The 23,331-nt window shown below is 43.6% G+C and overlaps 1 protein-coding gene across 4 annotated transcripts in view; it reads left to right on the forward strand.

The window, feature by feature from the left end:
- Nucleotides 1-211: 211 nt before the first annotated feature.
- Nucleotides 212-23,331, forward strand: part of SORCS1 (sortilin related VPS10 domain containing receptor 1) — a 305,446-nt gene continuing 282,326 nt past the window's right edge. For all 4 annotated transcript variants that reach the window (XM_032988691.2, XM_042790410.1, XM_042790397.1 and 1 more), the window contains exon 1: nucleotides 212-1,314. In XM_032988691.2, the coding sequence (XP_032844582.2) occupies nucleotides 694-1,314 (621 nt within the window). In that variant the 5' untranslated portion in view covers nucleotides 212-693. The remainder of the gene's footprint in view (nucleotides 1,315-23,331) is intronic.

Here is a 23,331-nt window from a genome sequence, read left to right on the forward strand (position 1 = left end):
TTTTAGGGGTTTGAACTGAAGGAAAGCGCAGGGGAGGAAGGGATCAGATGATTTGAGTTTAAAAGTTGGGGTAAGTCCTTCTTGGAGTGTGTGTGTGGGGGGGGGGGGTGTGAAAGAGAGGGGGAGTGAGTAAACCAATCGCTCACGAAACACGCGGGGCGTCCTGGCGGGGCGGCCGCGGGAGGGGTGTGATGCAGAAGCGGCGAAGTGAGGGCGAGCAGAGAGAGAGCGAGCGGGAGAGGAGCGAGCTGCGACTTCCAGAGAGGCAGCCGGGAGGAATCACCAGCCGGGGTTTGCTCCTCTCTCTCTCCCTCTCTCTCTCTGATTTCAATTCAGCTCCTCCCCCGTGTGGTTGTGGCTTTGCCTTCCATCAAAAGCCTGATCAGTAACGCCAGTCTTGTGGGGGGGGAAGTTAAAAAAAAAAAAAAAAAAAAAAAAAAAAGGAAAGAGGGGGGCTGGGAAAGAGGGAAAAAAAAAAAAAAAAAAAAGGAAAAAGTGCAAAAGAAGGAAAAGAAAACAAGGGGGGGGGGGGGGAAAGAAAGCAATCTCCCCTACCCCCGGCTGCATCTAATACAACCGAGTCTGAAACTTTATGGAGTTCTCGCTGTGTTGACCTCGCGGCTGGTAAATCGGCAGCACCCTGCTTGCTCGCTCCTGCTCTTTCTCCCTCGCACTCATCAGCAGTCAGCAGCGATGGAAAAAGTTGCTGGCTGGTACCCAGCCTGGCACGTTGCTCTCCTGTACTGGACATGGCTTTTCCTCTTCACTTTTGGCTTTACCGGTGCAGAAATAACTTGCAGATCCTGCCATTCCCAGGTGAAGCCGCAGCAGCAACACCCGCAGCAAGGATTATTAATGCATTTGAAGACCGACAGAGGAGAAAAGGAGCAGAGGAGGCTCCCCGGGGAGAAGGGAGGTGAGAGAGGGCAAGGGGCCGGGACGGAGGCGGAGGATGCCGGGCTGCAAGCGCCCCTCGCCCCAGCTCCCGCGGGGACGAAATTCAGCGGCTGGGAGACCCGGCGGTTGCCGAGGGAGTCCGAGAAAGTGGCCGGGGCGAGCCGGCCCCCGGCGGCGCCGCCCGCTCCTGACGAGGACCACCGTCCCCGGGGCCGGCCGGGGTCGGGCCGGCGGCGGCGGGGCCGCAGCCCGCGGGGCGCCGCGGGGCCGGGCGGTGCCGCGGGGCGGGAGCCGGGGGACGCCGGCGCCGCCCGCTTCGGGCTGGAGGAGCTGCGGCTGGGCAGCACCACCTTCGCCCTCGCCGGCGACTCGGCGCACAACCAAGCCATGGTGCACTGGTCCGGGCACAACAGCAGCGTGAGTACCGCCGCCGCGGGGGCCCGGCCGGGTGCGGGCGCCGGGTTTGCCTTTGTCCTTGTTTTCCTTCCTCCCCCGCCCCACTTCTTTTTTTTTTTTTTTTTTTTTTTTTTTTGTCTCCCCTTCTTTTTTTTTTTTTTTTTAGGGGGTGGGGGTGCTGGGTTTTTCTTCTTCTTCGAGGGGGGGATTTTGCGCCTCCGGGCGCCGAGGATTGGCTTCGCTTAGCAGTGTGCAGTGGGGCAGAAGTGCTTCAAAGGGGCCATTCTTCCTGGAGCACAAAAAAAAAAAAAAAACTTTCCGCTGCCCGCTTGCTGCGCACAACCCCCTCCGGCCCCCTTCTCCCTCACCCAGGAGGCTGTGAGGGATAAACCACTGCCCATGTCAGGAGGGGAAAGGTCAGTCTTTAGGAGAGCCATCCTTATACCCTGCTTTCCCCCCAGGGTAGCCCCTGGAGGGAGCCTGGGGTGCTCAGGCTGCAAGCTGGGCCTGGGAAAGCCCCTCTGGTGCTGCTGCTCCTCCTCCTCCCTGCCCTGGCACCCCACGTCAGCCCAAGGGCTCATCCCCAGGCCCTGCTGATGGGGAGATGCTGGGACTTCATTTATGAGGTGCCTCTGTGAAGGCGATAAAACTGCTTTTTGCCTCTAGTCACTAAGGTGTTAAAATGAGAGAGTTCTTGCCTCTTCCCCGTAACCTGGACCTTTCTTATGAATAGTAGCAGAACAGTCCCACCATGAGCAAAGCAGAACAAAACCAGTAAGAGAAGTAGGTGACTGGTTTCCAGGCTGGAGTAAAAGTCATGGCATCAAAGTTACCAAGTTAACTTGAGCCCTGTATCCCTCCAGCCTCTGCTGCAGAGGTAACCTGGAGGCAGAAGTCTGGGGCCTGCGGAAGGCAGAGTGGCCTGGCGTGCTTTTCTGCCCGCCACTGATTGCTTGTGCGCTAGCAGAAGTGGGGGGATCTGTCTGAATGCTCCAACTTTGTCACTTTGCCTCTTAGAGACAGCAAGCAGAATGCTAATAAGAGAGAAGGGGATGCCAGCACTACGTGGTCGTTGCCCGTATAACTTCCCAGGAGAAGGAGAGACTCGGGCTCTTCTCTAAGGTGTCTGCAGCTGTAATGCCAGAAGGTTTCTGGCTGCTTGGCAGAAATCCTTGGCCTCCCTTTCAGCTGGCAGTACTAGGAGCATTTTGAAAGAATGATCTAAACATTATGAATTCATTTTGGTGTAGATTGTATTGAGGTATATCATAGCCACCTGATTTAGAATTACAGTGGATGTCATAAGCACCTCACTGTGGGGTTCAGCCCTAGTTAATTGGGACACAGTTTTATGGTCTCATCAGGAGCTTTTGAATCAATTAATTGACAGGGGATTACTTGTCATCTCCATTTTGAAGGACTTTCCCCTTTCCTCACAATTCAGCTAGCCTGTCTGTTACGTAGTTATGCGAACAGAAGCTGCCTTGTAGGAATGCAGGTCTGTTCATACAAATTGAATTGAGGCTGACGCTGGTTTAAAGTGAACTATTTGCTAAGGAAAAAACTTCTGATATATAAAGTCATCCAGCAGGCATCAGTTTTCCTGGTCTATCACTGTAATTATTTGCTTCATCTGTACATTTATCAAGACAGATATGTTATTATTATATATGTGTTTTATTTATACATGTGCTTAGGTATACATATACATGTATATATGTTTCTGCCCACTGTGGTAGTGTGGACTACCAGGCCCCTTGCCAGGGACTGATTTACTTAGTGTCTTGGTGTAAAAATGTTTTCAGGGAGCTGTGGGGAAATGTTTTGCCACTGTCCTTCCCAAAGAGTTGCGGGTTGCATTGCGTACGGGAAGATTATGCTCCCACCCTTCTGCTCGGGACTCTCACAGTGCTGTGCTATCTTGTGCTGCAATTGCATCCCTCTCACACCACTAAATGAAGCTGGACCCCGGCAGGGTTTGGATGCATGACAGGCTTGTCCAGGCTCAGCTGAAGCAATGGTGCGTGTTCAGTGGGTAGCCCAAAGCAGCACTGACCCGGTGCCTCTGTGTGGGGGTTTTGGGCACCCATCTGTGAAGGAGCTGGGAGTGGGAGAGGATTGGGGTGAAATGCTTCCTTTAAAGTACAACGTATGTAGTTCTGCCTGCATGGGGGTTGCAGAGGATCCCATCGTGCTGCTTGCGAAGGACGTGGCGTAACCCCGGTGCCCTGGCTGCACCACAGCAGTGGTAGCTGCCGGCTTCCAGCCTGCGTTTCCCTGCCGTGGCAGAGGGATGCAACATACCTCTTCACATTTTTGTTCTTATGCACTCTGTAAGTGCTGCTGTCAAACAGCTTTTGCCTTTCACCCACGCACAGGGGCACTATGAGGATGGTCATAGTTTGCAGCATCTGTGTGAGTACAGGAAAAATCCAAACCTCAAAACGTTTGAGAACCTTTTAGATGGAAAAGATGAAAAATTAAGGCGCTGTCACCACCAAGTTTTTTATTGCAATGTACTTGATTCTGACAGCCTCGATGTGGTTCCCAGTATCCTTATTTTGGTAGTGGTTTGGTTATAATTGCAATGCTTCTGATGGAGAAGAAGGGACCCCTGAAAAGACACCCGATTTCTGTAAGGGATTGTTCTCGGTGTTTGCAGCTTCTTTCAGGCTTGGCTGTGAGTTCATGTTAAGCGTGTGTACCATCTAACTGATGGCATTCTGCTCTGAGGATGAACTCTCTGTAAGCTTGCCCACAGGTACAATAAGAATAACAAATAATGCTCCAAGTCATCCAGGTATAACTCCACTGACATAAATTGCCTTACATCAGGGATTATTTTGGCCCATCAATGACTTTAGGTACTCTCTGGACACCTTACCCTCCAGCACAATATCTGTATCCAGACGTTTGGAGTGTGCTCAGCTCGCATCTGTAGGGACACGCTTCACATGTGCACTAATCCCTCCTGTCTACCTTGGCTTTCTCACTGATGAACTCAACAGGAGCTCCCCAGAGGAGAGCATAGGTGTAGGGAGCCTGGAGTGTCAGATGACTGATGAGGATGAAACTGGGAGTATATCCAGTGTTGTATTAAAATAAAGGTGAGCCTCAGGCCTTCTCTGACTCCAGTAGAAGTGAGCAAGGCTACACAAGGCTGTCTGGCATCTCCACATCCTCAGCTCTTTCAGTCTGAAAAAAGAGAGAAGAGTGGCTGCAGCTAAATCGGGTTCTGGAAATGGTCTTTGGCTTGTAGTAAGTCCCAGACTACTTGGGAATGATCCAGGAAGGTGTTAACTGTCCTGTGCCAGCACCCTGGCTGGAACCATTTTGACAATATAATAAAAGCATAGACTATTGAGTCTGTGAATGGGTCCTGGTATTGCTTAATTGACCTGCGTCGATACTTTCTGAGAGTCTTTCCACTGGCCTCTGTGGAAACTGGAGTAAAAGATCCTGTGAGATAAGATCTTTCTCAAATCTCTGTTATAGGACACACAAATGAGATCTCCTGCCTTTTTGCAACGCTGAGAAATTTCATCATCAGTGTGGAAGTTGGCAGGTTTCCTAGCTCACAGAGATATTAAACGTGCTTCCTGCTGTGGTTGTGCTGAAACACTGTAGATTTGGAGTCTCCATAGCTCCCTTAATGCTATACTATAGACTAGGAGGAAACAGCTAGCAGAGATTTGTTTGTGGAGCTAAAAGAGAGACTTGGTTTTAATGGAGAGAAGCAAGTATCTTGGAGATGTCCATTACAAGCTTTTGGGATATGGATGGTTCTCAGAGCTTACAAGAAACCAAGACTGCTTCTGTTCTAGGATGGCTTGGAGTGAGATCAGTGCTTTGCTTGTTCATTTGAAAGTACCCTGGACAAAGAGCAAAAAAATTGAAGGAGGTCAGAAGGTAAGGGAGTCTGAGCAAACCCTTGATGCTATAGCTTGTGCTATAATGTTGTGCTGTGAAAGAAAGCAGCATGGTTTTCGCATTCACTTAAGGCTGTTTACTGTTGCCTTGAACTGGTCAGAGTGCTCTCCTGGGCTGGATGTTGGTGTAGATCTCAAAGTGTCCGTCAAAGATTTTACATGTGCCCTGCTGTACACCTGAGTATTGGCTTTTACATGGTCATGATACCTTTAAACAGCTGGTTAAAACTAACATGATTTACATGGCTGGAAAGACAGAGCTGAGCTTCTCATAGGTCCTCCACAACAGAAGATCCTCAACAGACTGCTGAAGATGGAGTCTGGACCAGATGCAAAACAACCATGGCCAGACAGGTTTTATATTCCATCCACAGTAAAGAAACAATATAAGTGATGGTTCCAGTACAGGATGAAGCCTGCAAGGTCATAATTGCTATTGTCAGGTGATTACACTAGACAACAGGGGAAAACTTGGGTCTCTTATGGGAGAGCTTTTAGGCAAGATGAGACTATAGAAGAAGGTATTACTTGCAAGATCTTACTTGATGTTATTGGTAGAACAAACTAGGCACAGGTAAGGCAGAATAACAATGCATCTATATATTTCCAATGTACTGTATTTCCTCCTGGACAAAGTAATTGTGAATAACCTCTTGTTGGATTTTCAGGTGAAGCTTCAAACCTACTTTATAATTTAGGAACTCCAAGAACAGCACAGAGGTGCAGAAAGTACTGCACCCAACAGCCATAAACTGATCAAACTGCATCTTAAAAATAGTTGGGTTTCTTCCAGTCCACCCTCCTATTGCCTTCTTCCTTTTTGGATAGCTGTTCCAAGCCTTATTCTTCTGGCTGTTGGAAACTTCTGTCTGATTTCTGTTCTAACATTGCCATTGGGCAATTTAGATTTCTTTTTTTTTTTTTTTTTGTTTGTGCATGTGCCTTTTAATTAAAGTTATTTTCCCTCCCTGGAACTTAACGCCCCCTTGAATTATTTTACAGGCAGTGATCATATTCCTGTTCAGCCTCCGGTCTGCTAAATCAAGCAAGCACTGTTCTTTCTGTATCTGCTTGTAAGACAGGTTGTGGAAAGTGAACTGTGAGTTTCTAGGAGTCAGGTTCCTGAGAGCTTGAATTTGAATCAGATTTTTGCTTTTAATGAACACAATCCCATGCAGATGATAACGAATGTGTTCTCTTTTACCAGTGAGACAGTAAAGGCATGTCAGAAGTATCTGAGATTGCCCATGTTGTTCTGTTCAGACCAGAAGGGGGAATCGCAATCAAAATGTCACTTTTCACATCTCACTCTGAGACTTCTTTGCTCAGATGGTGTGTTCATGCGACAGACTGTAGTTGGTACCCTCTGTCCTTCCCTTGCTGTCAGAGCTGTGGCTCCAATGTAAAACTACCAGGATGAAGAATCTGCCAACATCATCCCAGGTGTGACCAGCATTATCTTGTATGACACTTCAATAGCCCATTTTCCCTTGGCAATTGCGTTATTATAAAGGAGGAGTGTTAAGGAAATGAATATGGATGTGGAGCCCAGAGCCAGATGCGCAGTGAGACCCACAGTGAGGAATGACCCCACTGTCAGTTGCTTTGCATTTAAATTGGTTCCTAGGATGCAGGAAACAGGTCCCAAAAAAGATTCATCTCAGGAGGATGCCTGCATTAAAATACTTCAGTGAGGCGCAGTATGTATTTGTTACATATTACAACAATATATAATAGTATTAATAGTATAATGTACCAGACGCTGAGACTGTTTTAGGATGATCTCTTGCTAGAGCTAATGAGGATATATTTAGGAAGGACTGTATAAAAAGTGAGGAAACAAAAATGGGGATTTAAACCAGAAAAAAAAATCAAGTCAAAATAAAGTATTGCTAAAAGTCCCTCGTTTCAAATTTTGGTCTTCTGAACTAGATCTACCTCTGTGTAGATCATAAAATGCTTCACACCCATTCTAGATATGAACCCTCCTTTAAAAACAAGCCTTCAGTGAGAGAAAACATCAGAAAACTGAAAATTTCCTTCAACTTTGAGTAGGACTTTATTTCTTTAACCAGACGATTTTGAGGTTTTTTGGTTTTGTGTGTGTGTAATTTGGCAAAAATAAGTCAGTAGCCGTAGTCTGTCTTCTGTGTTGCAGTCCATCTCTAGATATATTTCATGACTGGATAAAATGTAGGCTTTTCATACACAGAATATGAAACAGGATACATGTGAAATTGTTAATAAGAATAGCCATGCACTAAGAGAAAGCAGTCCGTGAAAGAGAATTCATGAGGACTAGAAGAAAGGTCTGCGGTTGTGTGAATCTGTAAAAGGGTTTGGGAGACGGTGAGGAGCTTCCACCTGGACTGACAGGTGGGATACGCAAATCCCATCATGAAGGGAGATTAAGGAGAATAATGGAAGAGCTCTGACAGTTGCAACTGGCATTCATGCAGTATTGGGAGGCTATAAACTGTATAAAGCAATAGGGTTATAGTTTTCAATCTTCTTAATACTGTACTTTATAATAGAAAAGGTTTTTCTCCCTTTCCTCCTGACTTTAATTAAGACTTTTGTATTTCCCTCACCTGGCAATCATGATGAGGTCTGTCCAGAGGGGGAAGCAAGGAGGTCAGAAGTCCTCAATTCATTCTGGAGAGGTTAGAGACCATTCTGACTAATTCAGTTGTAATATGGCTTTACATTTGAAGGGCTGCAAGATTAATGTTGGCCTTGGACAATCTTGTGTCCTTTGGGCCTTTCTTACTACGCCAGACTGAGTACAGCCCTCATGTTGTGCAGAGCTCCAGCGAAGCGAGTGAAACTGCCTCATCAAAGACCTCTTCTTCTGGAAAATGCTGTTGTATCTTGGCCAGAGTATTTCATAGGTTCACACTGATTTCCTTTTGATCCCAAGGCTCCTGAGAAACAGGCCCAAACAAGCCAAAATTGTGAAAGTTTAAATGTAACATCTTTTTCATTGTTTTGTTTCAAGGCAGCATTTTTTGAATGGATTTCCAATTCTTTTATTCTAGATTTAAAAATGATTCAGTGATGCAAAAATCTTGACTCAGTGTCCCACACAGAGTCATCTAGTGACATCTGAGATGGTATTGCCTCTAGGTGCTGCTTCACAGGACAAGGGCATCCTGTGGGTCCTGCATGCTACTTGATGCCCAGACCTGGAAGAACATCTCAAACTATATTCGCCTGTATTTGGGAAACTGATATTATCATAAAAACTGTGTGTACTGGATCCTGTCCATCCAGAACCAAAGCTACATTCAGGTTTTCATTTTATAGGAGGAGAAAAAAAATCAGACTGACACAAGGCACTTCTTTTCTCTCTTTTTTTTTTTTTTCTTTATATCTGGCCAGCAAACCAAAAAATCAATGACTCCCGCAGCTCTAATTGACATTTCTATGTTAAATGAAAATGGGCCTTGATTCCAATTCAAATGGCAGCATTGGGTGATAGACTAATTATTTTTTAATTTTAAATGCATATAAAAGTTGATGCAGTAAAATTATTTTTGTGCCACTTGCAATTTTTTGGCTGTCTTTTAAATCAAACAACAATTAGCATAAGATCCCTAATTCTCAGTGCTGGTAACACAATAACACTTTTACTCGGTACTGTAATTTCTCTCCTTGGGGAACATAAAAGGAAAGTACTTTGAGAAGGAACAGGATATTTTGAGATATGTCCTAAACTGCAATTCCTTTTTTTAGAGGGTCTCCAAGAACTTAATCTAACTTCTTATCATGTCCCTAAATAGAGGAGTGATGTTTTACCCTGATAGCTCACGGGGACTCAAAGCTGCCTCTGAACTTCTCCCCCATGTGCTGCCATGCCAGGGACATGCTCAGGGCAGGCTGTGCTGAGGTGCCCCCGACATGGGGTGAGCAGGGAGGAGAAGGCTGAGGAAAGAGATGGAGATTTAGGCAGCATGGGGGAAGAAGGTGGGAATTTGGACCTATTTCTGCTGCTGTGCAGGGATGTCAGCGCCAAGTATCCCCACCGTGATAAGCCTGTGCTGGGGCAGGGCCTCCAGTGCTCTCTCCCTGTGCTATGGTTAGGGGCAGAACTGCTTCTGCAGGGGCGGGAAGATGAAGGGAGTCACCGATCTTGTGATCTCTCTTTTATTGGAGGGAGAACTCAGAGATAGCTCAGATGAGACAAAGCCCACCTCAAGCAAGTCGCTCAGGCAGGATAAAGGGAATGAGCCACACTGTGCTCCTAGGAAGTGTGGCTGAGGAACCTCAGGGTGGGATGAACACACCACAAAGTATACATAAAGTAGCAAATCAAAGCAAGCCTTTTTCTCCCCATAGTACTGCATTACCTAATGTAGAAGCAGCAAGGTAGGGAAGATACTCTTGGACTGTCTGAGCTGGCAAAAATGCTGGAGTGTATCTAGTACATAAACATACGGCTGGTGTTTAGAGAAGGTGTCTGAAATTCATTCTTCAAGGCAGTTTTTAGGCTGCCACCAGGAGTATGTCCCCCATGCCCTGCGTATCACTTTTGGCTGCTTCTTGGAACCTAAGAGCCCATTTGCAGAGTCTTTCATGCTTTGCACAAACATGTTAAGTCACGAGATGAAAGAGAAGAGATGGAAGGGGATGATTTGCAGTTGGCATTTAAAGGAAAAAAGTTCCCAAAGCATGGAAGGGCTGTTTTTTTTTTTTTTTTTTGTGGGGTGAGGAGTGTTCAGCAACACATGGGAAGGTCTTGATGCCTTATAACACCAGGCCCCAACTCAGTGTCAGTGCTCACATCCTACTTGTATTAGGTTTTATATCATCTCTGCTGGTGATTATTTAAGGACAGCAGTGCCTTGAGCTCTTGCAGATCATTTTCATGCAAGTCTTCAGGAGGAAGTGAAAGGCTCTTTAGAAAATCTCAGGCTATTTAGATTACCCAAAAGAGACATCCCATGTCTTTCCCCAAATGTTTCTCGTGTCTTTCCCCAAATGTTTCTCTTCCTCCCTCATTCTCACCTCCCCCACTACATTGAAGGTTGAGAAAATACTTCAAGGGAAATATTTTATATAACAAATGTAGGCTTGTTTTTCTCTTCATAAATTGTCCCTGCTCAATATGTGATTTTTTCAGGTGCACTTTATTTGAGGGGGGAGGTGAAGCAATCATAAAGCTCCTGATTCAGAAATCAGTGGGAAATTCCTCAGTAATGTAGGAATGGAACCCATACAATAATCTGGAATAGGCTTTTCATGGAGTATTTTTATTTTAAATCCAAAGCGTATTTTCAGCAGATGAAAGAGGTCATATTCTTCCTTTCTGTGTGTGTGACCAGGTCAGTATAAACCTTTAGAAAAAACTTAATGTTCCCTGCCTTGGCCAAGAATGCTGCCAGTACCTTTCACTGAATATTCTCTGAAAAGAGACCTAGAAGAAGTGAATTCCACTGAATTTTCAAATGAATATTAGAGGACCTTATTTTTTAAATAATTTGCTTACATGTAAGTGTAAATATATTTTTCTGGTATAAAACTTATTCTTATGGAGAGAATCAAGCTCTATATGCCAAAGAATATGATATGGAAAATTAATTTGCTTTCCATTGAGTTTCAGTTTAGATTTCCAAGAAAAAAAATACATTTCTGTAGACAAAAGATAAAAGCTTTAAATTAATCATTACTGGAAACAAAATTAAATTTTGGAAATGGTTATCTGCAAATCAAAGATAGATCTTATAGATTTTTTTTTTTAAATAGGAAAGGATAAACAGGTAAATAAAAGACACGCCAGCGAAATAGCAGAAGCATTAAACTTAATACCAAAATGCATAAATCTGTGGTGAAATGTCACTAGTTAGAGGGGTTTTGAGGATAATTATTTCCTGAGATGGTATTCCAGCTGAGGATTGTACCATGGAAAGGGACTGCACAACACCTCCACTTCGTTTGTGTGTGTGTATTTCCACACTCTCCTCAGTATGCTAAGGGGGACAGAGACTGGGCTAGAGATAAGAATAATATAGAACTGGACTATATAGATCTGTATTTAGCCTGAATCCAGTGACCTAGCATCTCTACAGAAGAGCTGCTGAAATTTAGTAGTAACTATTTAGGCTACTGTAGCCCAAAGATGCTTTGATACAGATCTGCATCTGTTTGTTTAAATGATAAATGACCGTTTAATTGTGTATCTCCTGGAAAACAAAATGAAACAAATCAAACCAAAACATTCTCCAGCTCATCTTTTGGATGAAAAGCTCCAAGTTCAGTGCTGCCTTCCATTTTATTTAAAACTTTTATACATTGACATGTGGTGTTTCTTTTTTCTTCAGAAACTCCTCATCCGCTCACAAACAACTAATTTTAAAGCTGTTAAAGGGATAAATGTGGTTGATTCACAGCCATGGCTGTGAGCTGGGCATGACAGCATCCCACCTGAGATGGAGGGAGCTGGACCATGGACACTTGTGTGAGCTGGAGCAAGGAACCCAGCTCTACATTACTGTGCCATGGGCCAGGGTCCTGCCATCTCATCTTCTGCCACCAAAACACTGGGTTCTGCAATCGCTGAAATTCCTGTTATTTTCATCATGCTGCAGGCTGGGATCCCATCAGGTAGACTCATCAGCTCCCGTGCCTCCCTCTCCCATGGGAACATGAGTTCCTCCTCCCTGTAAACCCTGGTGTGCTCCATGCTCCATCCCCCTCCTCCTCCTCACCAGTCACCCACGGCCCTGTCTGTTGATGCTGTTGCTTGGCGACCACCCTGTGATGGACAGCTTGGAGGGAAGCGATGATTAAACAACCTGAACTGGCTTCTGAAAGCAGCTATCATTATTGTAATGTGACAAGCAGTGACAGCTGAGACAGCAACACATTTGGAGTGTGATTCCTAAAAAACCTGAAAAACAATAAACACATGAACAAAGTGCCATACACACCTGTGTGTGTAGGTGTGTGAGTGCTGATGTCTTCCCTTGATGCAGAAGGGCTAGGGAAGGCATGTGTTTCTTTATTAATGAAAGGTGAGCATAACCCTAATAATTGTCATGATGAGCAGGCCAGCCCACAAGGCTATTCAGCTTGCATTGATGCTGTCAAACATATCAGCTACTCTGGCAGGCCAAGGCAGCAGTTAAATGGGATGATGCAGGTGTTAGCAAGGGGTGGCTGCACAGCCAGCAGCCCCTCGCTGGCTGCCAGCAGGAATACCCTCTGCACAGAGGAACACGTTGAAGCTTCAGGGTGAAGGTGGTGGTCCTGCTGGGTCCAATCTGCCACTTCTCCTGTCTTCACGGTGGACAAGACCAGTATAGGCACAAGGATGCAAAGTGGACTCAGGCTTGATAGGGAAAGCATGTGGCTGTATGGCCACAGTGCCTAATTTAGGGGATTGTGCATCACATCTTCCTTCCAGTATCAGCTGAGAAACTCCTGCCCTGTTAACCCTCCTTCCAAATCCAGGTGACACCAAATGTTTTCCTTGCAGAACAAATTTGAAAACAAGACCAGATGCGCCTTAAAGACTCGGTAAACCAGGACACTAAGAAGTGCATCACTACTAGTTGAGAAATCTTAAGAAAGCCCCACTCATACATAAACAGTGAGAATTAAAGCTATCTTTTCTTACTCTTTTTTTTTTTTTTTTTTTTTTTTAATATTCAGTGCTTGGAACAGGCCAGTTCTGCAATGATGGGATTGAGGCTCTGGATTTTGTTATTAAAGTTTCCTTAAGACACAGGTTCCTGTAGTCTCTTCCCTCCTACACTGTCAAAAACTTGCTGAAAAACTTTTGTAGAAAGCCTGTTTTTTCCCTTTTTCTTCAGCTTCCTTTGACTTAATTCCCTGTAACGCAGCTCAGACGTAGGCCAGGAGCTGGGATTGCAGTAGACTACTTGGGTAACTGAGGAGCTGTTGGACAGGATCACAGCCGAGGTCTGGCAAAATTCAGCATCCTCACACTACAGAGATGCGGGTCGGTTTTGCCACCATTTGTCTGAAGCCCAGAAATATTAGGTTTACATCCTTTCCAATGTTTTTTCTTGTTCTTAAGTGTAACAGGCTTTAGGGGACTTAAGTACTGGCACTGTCTAGGACTCGTTACAGTGTTAAAGCTTGTCTTCATGATTTTCCCATGCATGCAAAATATAGATACACACGAGATCCAATGGAGCAAATACCATATTCATACTGATGGTTTTTCTGATCTGTATGTGGATTTGGAGGGAGGAAATACATATTCCTGGTGCTTCCCACTTGCTTCTCAATCTCCACTTTTAGTTTTATCCCAAGTTAGAATAGATTTCTGCTGTTCTCCTGTCCTGTTTGGGTGCTGGTCCCTTTCAGCCCTTCTCACAGAAATAGCCCCATTTTAGCAGGTTCACCAGATCTGTATTTTCACCACAAAGAACAGTGGGGGTGAGGTATAGCTTCAATGCAGGTAAACATCACCTCTCTCTTAAAGCAGAGTTAAACAAAGATATTCTGATGTTTCTTTGAACTTTTAAAGTGATATAAAATGTAGTAGGTATTTCCAGGAAATATTTGTTCATTGGATTATCTGCCTATGCTTTGATGGCTGCTCATGTCCTTTTAAAATTGCTGTCAGTATCTGTACTTAGTACAGCAGCACCAATTTTCTTCAGTGTTATTCAAGTTCTTAAGGCAGGCTTATTGGTGAGGTATCTGAGTGATGGCTTTACAGGGAAGTAAAAAAACAACCCCCAAAGCACTTTACAAAGATCCTTCCAAAACCAATTAAGAAATCACTGGTGTTTCTGTCAGACTGGAAGAGAAAGAAACATGCACACACAAAGAGAAGATTTCATCACCTGCCTTGCTCTATCCATTGTGTCTGGCACCATCTCAGAATGAGATGGTTGAGGAGAAATGTTGAGTCTGTGTCTGCACTCCTTTTCCACTCATGTAAATCAGGATTCATTTAGATGAAGCCAAGAACTGCTTTGTGGCAAGCAGAAGGAGCATCCATCTCTCTTCCTTTCTAAGACTGAGGTATTGCAAGACCAGGCAGAAAGAGTAATTTCTGAGAAGTCTTGTGTTTGACAAGGTGAATTTGGGTGAGAAACAAACCTTTATGAGCAAGTAGAGCAAAGAAATACCTTGAGAAATTTTATGAGGAACAAAGAATATAGTACAAAGGAATCAGCATCTCGTTATGAAATGTTACTCAGGAAACCTGTACTTAATCCTCTATATAGAGAGCATTTTGTTTAAATAAGGACATACTGTATTATTAATCAGATGGAGATCTTTGCTGGAGAGAGTTCAGAGAGAAGGAAAGATGTCTGTAATTTGGTGCTCCTGCTCAAATATATGGAATTGTGTGGTTGACATCTGAACTTGGATGATACAATATGAATTAATCTTTAACCCATTAGTAAATTTGTCCTTCTAACAAGCTACTCAGATGATCCAGAAATATGTTATGCAGTAGCAGCTGCTAGGAGATGAAAATACTTCATGGCACAAATACATGGTATAATGAAGTATGGGAAGTGAATGCAGTATTGCAATAAGGACAAAAGAAGATAGATGACATACAGTTTTAAATATTCACCTTCTGTGTTGAGTTTACAGAGGACATACGATGTCAATAAATTGAAAACACCACTGAGATACATAAATCATTAAACACGAGTGATAGAGCCATTTGGGGAAAGAAAGTTGTCAGAAGAAATTTTCATAAGCAAATACAGTTTAGTCAAAATCAGAACATTTTTTGTGGGTATGTAATTTTCAGTGACATTTGCTACACTAAAATATCAACCAAAATTGTCTGCCTTCTGATAGTGTCAAAAACTGTAGTAAGAAACATTCCCAGTTGACTTTTGGTTTGGCACCAAGATTATGACAATATTAATGACATATCATGGACACATCTTTTATACTGGTTATATAAGAATATGTGGAGTATATGGGATATTATATAATACTTCATCTCATTCCCGGAAGGTGTAAAAGTTCACTTCTCCGTCCTCTTCCACCATCCATTCTGGGAATGGGACCTATGAACAAGCTGTATTCTTAATCCCTCCTGGAGAGATTTTGTTTCTAGTTGACTTCTCTTTGCTGTGTCTCCTTAGTCACATGGTAGATGCCATCAAAGGATTTTGCTGAAGGTAACAATTTTTTTGGGCAGTGAGGCCACTGCAGGAAGGCAAGTAGGTGGTAGTCTCAAAGGCAACACTGTGTTTTCCTTTCTGAGCCAGTACTTGTGGGGATTTTATCACTGATACCCCTGGAGTGGCAGGAACTGTATCTCAAACCTCTTAAACCACATGCTTTAATTAAAGTTTAATGTTCTGACATCATCAAAAGGAAATACTTTGGTGCTATGGATTATCAGCTGAAAAACATTTACTGATTCTCATTTTCATGAGAAATTTCACGGTCTTGCCTTTCCTTCTTGGGACAGAAACCAAATACCAGCCTGTCTAAATCTCTCACAGAATAGAAATTGTGGCTTCTGGCACATTCAGATAGGGAATGCAGCTGGGAAAGTTGTTTTTAAATGAATCTCAGAAATTTTTGGTTTCTGTAAAATGATTCTTATTGGATGCTGTAAAGTTAAGGTGAAGGCAACTTGAATATCAAATATTCCTTTTGTTGCTGAAACAGTCTCAGCTTTACTAAGGATAGCTCTGTGGAAGGTCAGAAGTGTGGCAGGTCAGCCATTTCTTAAGTAGTCAAGTTCAAGGGGAGAAGAAATTGCAAGAGGAACATCTGAAAACGCAAATAGCTGTTTTTTACTGTTTTGACCCCTTTCACTGCTGAGCAGATTGACAGCTGAGATCCTAAGATACCGGATTTCCACCCAAACAGGAGCTTCCTGAAGGTGCTAATCGCTGACATCGTTCTAGTGGAGAACAAAGAGATGTCTTCTCCCTAATAATTGCAAATCCTGTACAATGTTCCTTTTAGAGCACTGAAATGGTTTAAAGACAAATACTCGATTCCTGCCTCAACGTACAGACAATCGAAGTTAGCCACTATCTGGGAGGCAGATACAGCCACTCCACTGCAGAAAGTTACAAGGCCTGGTTTATGTACGAGTCAGATAACTTGATTACAATGGTCTCTTGCTTAGGCAGGAGGTAGACTAGATAATTGGTTGTTCCTTAAATGTGTGAACAGGCAACAAGAAGCAGCAGAAACATGAGGTTTACAAATGCATTGATTATGTGATCACTCAATTCAGCCTAGTAAAGTTTTTTTTTGTGATTTAGATTATTAACTTCTAAAAGGAAAATAATAATAATAATAAAGAAGATACAGTCAGGCACAAAGTGATGAGCATTGATTTTAGGGTGTGGTGAGACTCAGAAGAAGGTAATTTGAAGACACTTGAAAAAATCCCTCAGGGTGTAAATTAGCTCTTGAAGGGCAGGGGACCCAGCTGGCTCTGTCTTCCCAGGTGGAAGAAATAAGTGATTAAGGAGGAGGAAGAGATAAGAGGTGTAAGAATAGAAAGGTAAGAGGTTTTTATAGGACTGCGTGAAGTTGTAAGTGGTTGGTTGAAGAACAGCTTTTCTAGTAGAGAAGCTGATCTGTGGTTGTTGGTAAATTTGGAAAGAAACTGATGTTGAGTAGGTGACTTCCAGAGCTGAAGAAGATGACTGTGGTCTCTCAGGCCTTTTCTATCAGAGAAGAGGTGTGAAGGAAGAGATGTGTCCTAAGCAGGTAGGAAGCCTCTGCTGCTGGGGGGGGGGGGCAGGTGCTAACTGGAGAAAGAGAACACTTGGCAAAATAGGGAAGGGTAGTGCTGGGAAAAACATTGTGTTAAGATGTTGCCTGGAAAGCCTAGGGAATAGAGCAGCAAATTGAAGTTGCTGATAGGGAAAACTAATGTAATGGTATTGTAAAACTAAGTTTGTGGGATAGGGCACTGAGAAGTGAAAAAGCAGGCAATTGAAAAGAGAGGAAACAACACAGGGTTTGTGGACTGGGGTAACGTAATCAGAACAATTGGCTTTAAGGGTGACTTTAGCCTAGAATCGGCTAAAAAGAGACTGCAGAGGGAAAAGAACATTTTACAAGTTGAGATGCAGACGTTGAGATTTAATTCAAAAAGAAAAGCATGAGCTTTTTGAGAGGGTGTGTGGATTTTTTTATTGGGGATTTTGGACTTAAGTGATGTAGAAGCACTGACTGGTAAAGAAGAGGCAGAAATAGGATAAGAGCCAGGATAAAGAACAATGAAGCCTGTTTATGCACAGGTGAATACTGTGTTACGGGTGAAACAGTTTGGAGGAGGACTTGGACTGACTTGGAAGGAGATAAATTGGCAGATATTAACATTGCTAGTCAAAATTTAATACTCATTGGGCAGAGACAGTTGCTAGAGGGTGTGCCACAGATAGAGGAGTTTGCCTGAATGTAGCTTTCCATGCTGTGACTTTCCATGCATACACTGTACTACTTGTTCTCAGCATCTCTGAATGCAAGTCATCTCTCTCAGCCACCACCTGTGGTGGTTTGACATGAGCCAGCCAGCAAGTCATGTCTGATGCATCTGGTTTAATTGTATTTCAGTGTTTGGAGTCAGAGCTATAATATGAGAACAAGACCCTCTTAAGAGACGTAGGTAATTACACAAATTGGTGTGGAGACATTTTGCCAGAGGGATGTATTTTGTTCACCACCTTGAATTTGGCAGGGAATGGCCTTGCTATTTGTAGAGGTACAAGTTCTTAGAGCTGGAGAGCTGCTGTCTGGGCTCAGAAAGGAGTGGAATAATTGGGGACTGCAAAAGCCTGTAGCCTAGAAGCTTATGTTTTTAGAAGGATGATGTAAGCAAAACCAGAGGCCTTTATAGTCTCCTGTATCTTTGTGACAAAAGCTAACATGGATAGGGAATTGCCCTGGTCTCAGTGGGGAATTCTGGTGGTATGTTTTTGCCTTTTGAGCATGAGGCCTTAGAAACAAACTCTCCTGAGGCTGACAGTGCAATTGCAGCAAAACATTTGCAGCCCAGTTTGGATTGGAGGTTTAGACCAGAGGAGCAGTAGGCTGTCACCATTGAGCTGGGGAGGGGTGGTGGGGGAGGCGGTGGCAATGTCATACTCTTGGCTTGCAGCAGGTTACCTGAAGGGTACCTGTATTTACCTTTGCTCATGTTGAGAGGCATTTAAAATGAATTTCCTTTCAAGATGAGGAGCCCTCGTGTGGACAGTTATCACAGATGGGCTAATCTGTGGCAACTCCTTATGTTGTACTAGTATGAGATACTTAATTTAAATCCTCAGATTTTTTTCAGCTGAAGCTTTTGCATGCCTGCTCACAGAATTCGCTACAGCATTGCTACTTAGGGTTTTTTTGAGCTGCGTTGGCAGCCTGTGGCAAAGGGTTGATCTTAAATGGGCTGGTATGTTATAAAAGGCACAAAAAGGCAGCTTCTGGCACCTGATACCTTGCAGTATATCATCTCAAGGGGGCTGGGAGTTTCTGGTCTGACAAAGAATCACAACCCTCTTTATCAGCTGCTGACTCCTTTTGGCTTTTTTTAAAGGTGGTTTCTCCTATTCCTACTGATATTTTTCTTCCCCCCCCCCCCCCCTTCATTCCAACTTCTTTAACTTGTGAAAGTGAAGCACAGCTTGGCTTGTGTCTCTTGAAGATCTGCCAACACCCACATTAACCCACAAGTATCTTCTTTCTAGCCAGTGTTTTGGCAGGAGACCTTCTGTCTTCATACTTCATAGTTCCTTCTGGAGAGTAGAAGGGACAGATCTTGCACTGCTGTTCAGAGTTCTACTTAAAAGATTTTCAAGTATGTGCCTTGAGGTCAAAAGGATTTTTGAATTTTCTGCATGATTTCTATTGTATGAGATGTGAAAACAAATCTGTACTTAGATGTATCATTCTTTTTGGTGATCTTGACTAAGGATGCATTTGGCTTGCTTTGGCTATTAGTGTAGTCTAGTACCTGGCATGTTTGTGTGCCTTGAAAGGCAGTGAAGATGGCCACTTCCATTGGTGAATGATAATGAACAGATGACAGCATCCCAGCTGCCCCTCCTTCCACCTTTTACATCAGTACCACTCCTGCTGATGTCACAAAACAAATGGTATCACTAACACATATGTAAGAACATGACAAACTGTGTCTTCCCAGAAGGTGAAAATGTAGCTCTCGGTCTAGCAAGGTTAAGGCACAGCAGTTGCATGTGCCAAAGCATCGTGCAATCAATGGTGCAGCTACTCCAGATACCTTGGTCACAATAATCATCTGCCTGATTATTCCTTGTCTTCTGGGAGAGCTTATGTGGAACTGTGCTCTGCAGATAGTGTAGGGTGCATTAGCTGCTCTGCTGTCATAAGTTGATGGACTAACCTGGAATTAATTTTTAGAAACCAATTGATTTGGGTCTTGTTATTTCTCTTTTTGGCTTTGAGTTCTTAGTCTTTCCATTACTTGTTACTATTTGAAACATGAGAATCTGCAGGTTTAATATTTTTTGTTTGGCACTGATAATGTTGGAATAAAGGGACCATCTTTATGGAGGTCTGGGATAGTATCTTGTGCTGAATTTTCTTTGAGGTGTCAGGCTTTCCCTGTTAGCCTCTTCAGGTTAGGAACTGACTTGTTCAAGAGAGGACTTGGCACTTGCGCTGCCTCTTAATCCAATCCAATATACCCCTAACTTTCTAAACAAACTGGAACTGTTCACTTCGGGATAGAAAAACAGTATTTTAAGGTGTGTGGGAGAGGTGCTTATTCCCAGCTCAGTCCTATTACCAGAAATTAAATGCTCCAGCAATCCCATCCATTATGCAAAGGGGGGGCATCATGAGAACAATGCAGAAATCTTGACAAGAATCTTCCTGTTAATGGTATCCATCACCACGGAATAGTGTTTCCCCTAGTGTGTGTGTGTAAGGAGAATGCAGGTCTGTCCACATAGCCACAGCTAGCTGTAACCTGCCATTGACACCACTTCTCTTCCCTCACACAGAAGGTAAATGGTAGCCAGGATGAAATATTTTGCTAATTAAAAAACATTAAATGTTCTCTATCTACCTTCTCCCCAATGACCAATATAATTGAATTATCATTAGAGCTTGTACAGAACCTTTGATATCAGTGGAGTCATTTGTATTAAATTCAGCCTTAGTTTTCTTATTCCACAAAGTCCCATCATTGTGTTCATTGTACTCTGAAGTCATAGTAAGCTTCCCTCTTCTGCTAGTCACCTGATTTATTTCAGCCCCAACACAGAGCTCCTAAATTCTTGTTAAATTTGTTTCTGAACAAAAGGACTAAAATCAGTCTGTTTTAAATGAAAGACATGAGGCAGTTAATGTTCCATTCATTTGTTTGTATCTATTTGCTATATCTAGAGAGCTATTATTATGCATGCAGTACTGCAAAATAATAATACTAATAAAAAATAATCATTGTCTCAGGGCTTGCTGTCAATAGCAACAATCTAAAGAGAACTCAAGCCTAGAGAGTGAGTGATGATATTTCAGTTCTGCTGCTAAACTTTAATGCTTTCTGGATGCAAAATGAGGTTGAAGACAGACAGGAACTCAAGGGATCTGCTCAGTCTCTGAAGTCAGCTCCTGTGGTGTGAATGGGGCCATTCATCTCCACCCGACCCCTTCTATGGGGATATGCCAGCTGCTGGGTGATGTGTGATTTAGAGCCCTGCTCTAACGGGGTGGTAACTTATGTAGGAACTCTGCCTCCCCATAGCCCTTCTGTCTGTCCTCTTAGCCCAGGAACCCCTTTTCTGACTCTGGGACGTGCAACAGCTGAAGTTTTATCTTTGTCCTGAGCAGGGCTGGCGCAGGAGTCAAAGAGCTTAGAATGAAGTTTGAGTGAACTTAGTGTGTGTGAAAGGGTTTATAAATGATGCTGGAGGGTTGCCTGTGACTCTAGAGACTGTGTATGATGCTGAGTGTACAGCAGGATGTTACTGCTGCCTTTATTCCTTCCAGATATCACAGACTTGACTGGTTTTGGAGAGCTGACTTTCCCCAAAGAAGAAATGAAAAGTTGTCTTGTTGGTACCCAATTTGAGTCAGAGCAGGGTCAGCACTAGTGATAAGCTTGGCCTTGAAAGTCTTGTGCTTGTCTGGGCTAGGTGGTTGGCCTCACTCTCAGGAAGATTTTTTTCAACCTAGATGAGTAAAAACCAACGGAATCGCAGGTTCAGTGAAAAGCCTCTTTTGTGTGGTGGTATTTTTTTTTTTGTTTTGTTTTGGTTTAACCTACTGCCTCTGTGTTAGTTTCCCCTGAAAACAGAACAGAAGAGCTGGGCAGGTGGGATTAGTTTCCTTTCTCTAATAAAAGCAGATTAATTTTAACACTGGCTAAAATTGCATCCTTTTTTTCTTGGTAAATGAACCATAAGACACATTGTCAGAAGTGAGCCTTCCATAATGACTGTGGTTAATATTTTAGAGCCATTTTCTCTGTGGATCAGAGCTTAGATGCAGGCATGTGAGAATCAGCAATATGTGCTGTACATTAACTTGATTTCTAGTCATTTGCAGCTCAAGAGTATTCTTCCCTTCCCCCATGCTAATTTCAGAATACCTTTGAGTTCTGTAGGGCAAGAGATTTGCATCTGATTTCATACACAGGTATATGTATATTTACTTTGGGAGAGCTGTCTCCTAGGCAGAAGGGAGGTAGGACAGTTTGTGTGCTTGTGGGTCTAAGATGAGGCTGGGGAAATCTCAGTTCAGTTATCTGCTCTGCTGAAGAGTTTCCATGTGTTTTCCAGAAAATCTCTGTTCCTTGTGGTAACTCAGTTTCCTGAATTGTAGCATGCATATTAAAATCCTTGCCCTGTTTCCCATGTGACCCATGAATCTAAACCTCTTCAAAGGCTGTAGTGCACTAAAATACCCTGTAACTACGATGCAAGGGTAGAGGGTGAGGATCTTCTAGTGCTCATTGGCAAAGCACCTATTCTAGTCATGTAATTCTTTCCAAAGGCTCATTTTGGATGTTGCATCTACTCGTTTGATTTTTGTTCTCTGAGCATGACAGTCAGCTTGAACAGAGCTCATAAAGAAGCATTAACTTTAATTTATGAAAATGTCCGCTGAATTAGATAAGGACCCTTTCTGCAGCCATTAGCTCAATGAAGCTCATCTAAGCAGTCATGCCCACTGTCCTGACAGGGTCCTATCCCTTCCTGGTCAAAGGAAGGGGTGAGGATTGTATTTTGGGAGCAGTAGGTCAAGTTGGATCTCAGCAGGGGTTAGGGTGGCAGAGGCTGCCGTGGGACCTACGGCCATGGGTTGATGTGGCTAGTTAAGTCTCAGAGTCTGAGCATTGTCTGTGGGAGTAGGAAGAGCCTAGTGAGAGGAGGTTATTGTGCACAGCACTTCTAGGAGTGTATTTCCCTTCAGACTTGGAATGTGGGGAGTACTGAATAAAGAAGTAGCCTTACTTGCTGAAGGACAGCTGGTTGAGTTGTGCAAGTGTGAATTCCTGTGGTATGAGGAATACTGCATGTGACAAAGTGCATGCCCTGACTGCCTGGGTCTACTGGTCTTCTTTGTCCCTCCCTCCCCCCCCCATTTGTTCCACACTGCACAGTTCAGAGAACACTGAGATGAGCAACAAAGTGCTCAACACATTCGTATGACCTAGGGAAGACCTGCTGTCTGTGTCTCTCAAGACACTACACCTTCCTAAAGTGCCAGGCTTTAGTCCAATGTTTTGCTCCTGTACTGACTATTTTCTGCAGAGGGTTTCTGGCCAGATCCCTCTGGTATTGTTCATGAGTGCTGCTTCACCTAGAGAGAACATGAATGACTGAAGGCAGTTGCCATTTGCTATGTGGTCCACAGGGATGTTTTCTGCCTGATCTCTGCTCTTGCTTTCCTGGAAGAAAATATTACATTTTAGACTATGGCACCTCTGCTGTTAAAACCCCATTTGTGTCCAACTGCCTGGGTTTCCCATTACTTTCTAGTCTTAATGCATAAACCAGTGCAGCCAAGTAAACTACATAGTGCTTAAAAATGACTTGACCCTGTCGTTCATTCTTAACGTCTGCTTGGTACTGCTCAGGGTCTGGAACAACTGAATAGCCCTTGTGGCTGGCAAAGCTGTAGTTGAGAAAATACAGCAGGAATA

This window comes from Tyto alba, unplaced genomic scaffold, assembly GCF_018691265.1.
Source record: "Tyto alba isolate M040663 unplaced genomic scaffold, T.alba_DEE_v4.0 Super-Scaffold_1, whole genome shotgun sequence".
NCBI lineage: Eukaryota > Metazoa > Chordata > Aves > Strigiformes > Tytonidae > Tyto > Tyto alba.